Source organism: Paralichthys olivaceus, chromosome 19 (assembly GCF_024713975.1).
Source record: "Paralichthys olivaceus isolate ysfri-2021 chromosome 19, ASM2471397v2, whole genome shotgun sequence".
Classification (NCBI taxonomy): Eukaryota; Metazoa; Chordata; class Actinopteri; order Pleuronectiformes; family Paralichthyidae; genus Paralichthys; species Paralichthys olivaceus.
Genome location: NC_091111.1, coordinates 11,274,194 through 11,281,118, shown reverse-complemented (window position 1 = coordinate 11,281,118; position 6,925 = coordinate 11,274,194). Strand labels below are relative to the sequence as shown.

General features: G+C 41.2%; 1 protein-coding gene across 1 annotated transcript; it reads right to left on the bottom strand.

The window, feature by feature from the left end:
• Nucleotides 1-121: 121 nt before the first annotated feature.
• batf (basic leucine zipper transcription factor, ATF-like) lies at nt 122-4,983 on the bottom strand. The gene is made up of 3 exons (XM_020097513.2): nt 4,664-4,983; nt 3,655-3,759; nt 122-1,122 (listed from the first exon to the last, which is right to left on the bottom strand). The coding sequence occupies exons 1-3, from the start codon at nt 4,724-4,726 to the stop codon at nt 916-918; spliced, it is 375 nt and encodes a 124-aa protein (XP_019953072.1). The 5' UTR covers nt 4,727-4,983; the 3' UTR covers nt 122-915.
• Nucleotides 4,984-6,925: the final 1,942 nt, after the last annotated feature.

Genomic DNA, 6,925 nt, shown 5'->3' with positions numbered 1-6,925 from the left:
TACAACACAATAGAAGTGTTTCCACGGGACAGGATTTTTAGTTTTTTTCACCATTTGCATGTTTTCTTACATTGTAGCACATGGAGCTTGCAGAGCCACCGTAAATAACGGTTTTAAAACATTTTAAAACAAGATTGCATTGGTTTATTTCCCTTTTTTTTACATTAAAATGTATCTCTCCTGCACCAATACACATATATTTCCAAACAGATGCACACACATTTTCTTCGATTCTTCATGAAAATACAGTTTCAGAAAAGATCATCCAAAAGGCATCACATTTAATAAATATCTCTGCTGGGCCTTCTCACAAAAGTACACAGGTCAAGATCCGTTAAATGCCCGTTCTTCACAGCCAACCATTCTTCTTTTCTTTTTGGTGCACCTATGCCTATTTATAGGATCTTACATGTTACATTCTGTTTGTCCACAATCAAATCTGTCAAAAAAAGCTCCTGAGCATCTACATTTACACACAGAAACACACTCTAACACATGGAAATCTAAACATGGCAGGATGACAAAGGTCTTCTATAACTTAAACTTATAAACAAGCACTTTACAATAAAAAAAAACATATTGACTAAGTCACCTGAACTTATAGTAAGTTGGTAATTGTGCTCCAATGTAAACATAGACTGATAATTCTCGCCATCAAGTCATTTAAGGTCACATATATCAGTCAGAGAAATGCAGAATAACGTGTGGAAGGAAAATAAATAGTTTTGAATACTGCGTGTTACAGTTTGGGTTGAATACTGTTATTGTTTGGCAGACTCATCAGCCCGTCACGTTACTCCTTCATCAGTTTTGAACAATGGTTAGCATCTATAGACACATCTCTGGTCAGTCTTTCTCCTTTGAGGTCAGTCGTCTGTTTGCTGGCTTGGCCGTCTCACAGGGCAGTTGGGGGGGTCAGTGCTGGTAGTGTGGTACGGCGATGTGCGGTTGGTGGTAGCTGCCATGGTGAGGAGGGTAGAGGAGGTCGGGGGTCTGAGGGGCCAGGCCGGTGCACAGAGGCTCGTGGCTGCTCAGCACAGAGGACAGGTACTTGGCCTCTTCGGTCAGCTGCTTCACCTCCTTCCTCAGGGCAGCGTTCTCCTTCTCCAGGTTCTCGCTCTCCTGGAGACACAGAGGGTGATAAAAGTGGTTAGATCGGATGATATAATGCTGCTCATCTCTTATCAATGGAATAACCAATTTCAATTTCTTGACCTTCAGCAGCTTCAAAATTATTCTGATGGTGTACTGACTAGGAATCGGGAGAATGATGCCACTCCTACTCCTAATCCTGAGGAGTGGGACTTCTGTGTAACTTTAGTGAGTGGGTATGATCTCATGTGAGAAGTGTGTAACTGACAGACGCATCTAAAATCTTCAGGAGTTGAACTGTGGATCAATTAAAAACATTTAGAGTTTATTAAAGACCATTGTTTATCTCCAATATTCAGCGAGGAAATACAAATATTCCTAAACAGAGTTCAGTGTGTTTGTTAAAGCAGCAGGTCTTTTTGGTCAGGAAACAGGGGATTATTGGTCAAATCTATAATTTAACTGGGTTTCAGTTCAATGAGTGGGACTACAGAATGAATCACTGTTTGGCTGCAGAGGGCGCTGCTGCTCAGTAAAAGTTACATAGTGTTGCTTTAATATATGTCACTTAAGTCTATTGACCTGTTTCTTTACATAATTAAATAAATGAAAAGGTGCAGGTTAGTTAAAACACAATAAAAGGAAGCTGAAGTGTGAAAATGATGTTGTTAATGTGTAAAAAAAAAATGCTGCTGTCACATCAAAGTATGAACATGGACTCAAACATAAACTTTAAATGATCAACCGTGTGCAGCTTAAAGCAGCAATTCTAAAAAGTTCAAACATTTTTGATGATGTAAGTGCAGTTTCTGAAGATTTCTTACTGATCATCTACTTTGAGATAACAAAGTAGAGCACACTGCACTTCACAAGTTGATAGCATTGTGTGTGTGGGGGGGGAACAGCATGGGAGAAATATTCCACTCGGTTAATATAAAGGTCATCACATCGTGGGCAAGAGATCATAATACCGAGCTGCAGGTCCTTACTGTCACAGAACCTTTGGGCAAACCCCTGTTTTCTGCGTCACTTGGCCGAAAACAGCCCACTGCTATCAGCTTTTACAAGAAGTGACTGCCTCTTTTTACTCTCCTGCCCACGACACCAAATTTCAAGCTCATTTACACAGTAGAGAAGAAATACTACTGAAGAAACAGGAAATAAGCCACTGTGTCACAAAGAGGGAAACTTTCCTGTTTATCTAGACACGATGAAAGCAAACCACAGAATGTGATATTTGCGGTCCCCCGGTTTTCTCAACGACTGCCACCAGGGTTAAAGAGATTGACAATATACACGCAGCGTACTTCAGGGTAAAGGATTCTCAGATATTTAAATCAGTTGGACCTGATGTAGATGACAATGTGGCCTTTCTAAAATCTTGTCAGTTCATCTGATATATTTCAGAGAAACCGCTGCTCTTAACGTGGTGACACAAGCACAAATCATTGTCCTTCAACAAGGAAGTCACATGGCGGGTTAATGCTTGTTCAGAGTGTGGAAATATGGGCTGATACTGACAGCAAGATCAGGTAAAGTATAAATAAAGAGGTATTTATAACAAAATTAAAAAATTGCCTGAGAAAATATTGAGTTCATAGACCTGATTTAAAGGTTGAATAACTAGAGATGTGGAGCAATGAGAGACCCCTGCACATCCATACATTTGGAGGTAGAGCAGTCCAAATGCTTGCACTCTTTTTGAAGCATCATCTTGTCCCGAAGTCCAGCAAGTACAAGCTGAAACAACAGATGAGGGGTGACGAACAAAGCGGCTACCCCCAAACACGCTCCTGTCATCAGAATCAGCAGAACTGCACACCCTCTCTGGTGCTGGACGCTGCTGCGACAGGGAGCGACTGCCCACACGTGCTAATTTATTCCTGAGGCTTCTGCAAACATGCAGAGCGGCATCCAAGTGTGCGGGCCTGACAGAAGCCGTGACACATCGCCACATGGTCAGGTATAGAATTTTGTAAATATAGTACAAATCCATTCCTGGAGGCTTAAAAGCAAAGAGCACTTTTTGTTTAGGTCCATATATCGTGGAGTTGGGTGGGAAACTGATTTGGCCCACATGCTGCACTTGTTTACCTCAACATTATACACAAAAACTCTTTCCAGCTCGTCGTGGGAACCATTGGGTTTCTCTGCGATTTTCTAAGGTCTTCATATTTCTATGTAAAGTGCCTAGAGATAATGTATGTTGGGATTTGCCGCTATAGAAAATTGAAAACTGCATATTTCATATTCTGCAACAACACCTTCAACTAGCGCTCCACCAGCCTCTCTGTGTTTACCTTGCATGTGGATAATCTGATTTGTAACTTGCACTGCATTCGATTAAAATTCCTACAGAATAAAAGCTTTTGATGGTAGGAATTTAGCTTTATTTATACTTTAAATTATTGAGCAGTACCTTATTGAGAAACTGCTTCCACATTTAATCTCATGTGATTTCTCTGCCACCCTGGCTTTTGTCTCTTTGACTAATTTTTTGAGAAGCAGAGGTCAGTGTGAAACTGTTTCATGGTGCGTTAGTGAGTGTGTGTCTCTCCTCACCAGGTGTAGGCTGTCGGCTTTCTGAGTTTGCCTCATCCTGCTCTTCTGAGCAGCGATCCTGTTCTTCTCCCTCCGCATCACCTTCTTCACGTCGTCTGAGGAGCTCTGACAAAACACAAATGCTGACAGTTAACGTCTGAGCAGTTACATCTGATAGTCAAGTGAGTGGGGGTGAGAATTTGACAGATGATGGGTTTTACATGCAACTACTGTGGAGGGCTGGGACAGGGAGTGCCTGAGTCATCGGTTAGGTGTAACGCTCACCCTGTTTCATGTCCTGAACCATCAATCTTCTTGGTATCGTAATAACTAATCCATTTCAAAAACTGTGAGTCACTTGCACATCATTTATCCGCCAGTAATATGTCGTTTTCTGTGCCGCCAATACATTGCTGCAAATTTCAAAAACAACCGATGCTGCTGGGACTTTGCTCCATCCACACCCCAACTTATAACATGTGTGTTAAACAGCTTTTCAAGGTGTTATTTCCAGAATGCTCTAGAGCAAGATGATGAGTAACAGTGTGCAGGAGATTGGCACGTGTGAACCTGAGGAAGATAGGCAGTGCCTCACATGCACAGAGAACATACGTGACACATTGCCTGTTCCTGACAGCTCTCATATCAGTCACAGTTTGAGGAACGTGCAAAGACAAAGGAGTCCTCCTACTTAGACCAGTGATGAATTTTGCGATTCACAAAAGCCTACATTTGAGGCAAGTCATGCCTCCAGCCCATGTGTGCATGTGAAACACCCAGAGAAACTGTGAAATGAAGCAGCGAGGACATGAGCTAGTTTATCTTTGATAGGTTGTGTTGCTGCCCAGCAAATACACACAAAATCAATTGATTCCAATCAAAGATTTAGATGTTTAATTTACAGGATTTGTTTAAATTTTTAAAAATGTTGTTTAGAAAGCTTTAACCATATGTCATATGTTAGTTAGACACGTGTTAATGGAAATAGGAGGCAACCAAGACACAAAGTAAATTTAAAAAGCTCTCTTACCGGCCTGCTTCCAGGTGAAGGGGACTTGTAAGTTGTGTCATTGCTGTCAGAGCCCTGAGCCATAGCCGACCGCAGCGACTGAAACTGTGTGACTCTGTCCACTTCTGCTTTGTGTTTTTGAGTATGTGTGGTTTGTGTGTGTAAGAGAGAGAGAGAGAGAGGGAGAGAGAGAGAGAGAGAGAGAGATAGAGAGAGAGAGAGAGTCTGTGTAGCAGCACAAGTTGCTGAGAGGAACTTTAAGTTTACCACCTAATGAGAAGTGACACTCCTTCCCTCTTTTCTTTTTTCTGTTACTCCTCCTCTTTTACACTCTCTCCCTCTCTCTCTCTCTCTCTGATGTCACACATACGCTGTGAGACTAGCTGTCTGCCCCATTAGTTGTGTCTGATGTGATTTCTGGTAACTAGCTGGGTAAGTTGCATTAGACTGGAAGTCACATGGCTGGTGGAAAGTTAAAGCATACATAATGAAATCGTGTAAACTCCACAAAAATAACACATTGAGGCTTAAAGTAACAACACAATATGGGTGGATAGTGGCGGAGCGAAGAAAGTTCCAAATACTCATCCATTTGCTCTCACGTGAAGGACAAGAAACTGCGTTATCATGCCTTGTTAATGTATATGTGTGTGTACCTTTACTTATGTCTTTTTGAGGACCGTTTTGTGCATAGATCTAACTAAGCAAGGACATGTCTTTCTTTAAATCAATGGCAAACTAAAGCAAAACTTAACTTCTGTATCTGTGTGCGTGTGTGTGTGTGTGTTCTTCTTTGTTTGGTCCACTTACAGATGAGAACCATCAAAGTGCACCAACGCCATCCAGTGTGTCCTCTTCTCTAGCCCTTGTGTGTTTGTGTGTGTACTTATATCTTTGTGAGAACCATTTTGTGCAGAGACCGTACAAAGTGAGGGCATAGCCTCCTTTAATTTGAAGGCAAAACTGAATATCCGTTGTCCTAGTTACGGTTATGGCTAAGGTATGAACTATGGTTAAGTTAAGGTCAGGCATGAATTGGTCATGGTTAAGTTCATGGATCAGGTTTTGGTAAGGCTATCTTCAATGAATGGATATCAATGCAAATAGCTGCGTAAAGCTGTGGGTTTGACGGGTATCGTGGGCATCCCCTCTTCCTCTTTTTGAGCAGCCACATATGATGTCATGTTTCGACTTAATCCTCCAGAGACTACATCCCTGAGTTCCACATGGACGACTGCGTTGTGAATCTTTACACATGCTTCATGGTAGTTTCCAGAAGTGTGCAACGTTCCTTTGCTTGCCACACAGCAGCTGCAATAAGGTGAGGGGACATTGAGGGCCTAGGTGTTGCGGAAATGCTCAAGGGGCTCCCCAAAACCCCACCTGTCGAGGTCCCTCATTGACTTTCACTATACAGTGAATTACTCTCTTGAATCATGGGGAAACTTGTAGAAAATGTACAGTGTGAGGACGTTAAATACTCACTGTAGTGTAGGAGAGAAACATACAGGGAGTTTTTTGTTCATACTGATATCTAAAAATCTAAGAAATCCATGTAATAATCAATGCACGATGACTCTAAAGCTGCTCTGCCCTTTACTCGTGTATGATTTTCTTGTTTGCCCCCATCACGAGGTGGCATTTGGTGGTGCAAGAACTAGATTTTCTTGTGAGAAAAAAAAAAAGAATCAGGACCAAAACAGCTTTGCTTGGCAGAACAGTCCTCCCACACAAAAACATGTTCTTTCTACCATCACAGGATTTTTGAAGCGCTTGGGCAAGGGCAGACATTTCTAATACTTGGCATTTAACGCCATCCAAAAGAGTTGAGTCTGTAAAAAGAAAAAAGACAGAATGGAGAGGAAAGCTGATTAGTCAAATTCTGCTTAAACCAGGGTGCGGACACATTAGAGGACAAAAATAGAAACAAAACAAGTGTAGGGCTTTGACTTAATGTGACCAAGTTTGTTTTGATTTTTCTAAACCTTAAAGATATAATATATAACAATTCTTCATTAAAATGATTAAAAACAACTAGACATGTTATATATTTTGTTTACGTGTGTAAATGCATTATTCAAAATCTTTCCAACAATGTTCAAACCCAAAGAAACCCGATTTTATTCAAGTTAACAGGACGTTTCATTTCGGTCGCCTTTGAATTGCGTCATATCAACTTTACCCGTGGGTTTGTATATCTTTACTGTAACTTCCGGGGCAACTGACTTGCTAGCTAGTTAGCCTGTTTTTTTTGTTTCACTGTTTGTATTGTTTAGTATTATT

Coding starts and splice junctions, on each gene's coding strand:
- batf (XM_020097513.2), bottom strand. CDS start 4,726: ATGGCTCAGGGCTCTGACAGCAATGACACAACTTACAAGTCCCCTTCA. Junction 3,760..4,663: donor CTTCACCTGGAAGCAGGCCG/GTAAGAGAGCTT, acceptor GTGTTTTGTCAG/AGCTCCTCAGACGACGTGAA. Junction 1,123..3,654: donor AAGCCGACAGCCTACACCTG/GTGAGGAGAGAC, acceptor CTGTGTCTCCAG/GAGAGCGAGAACCTGGAGAA.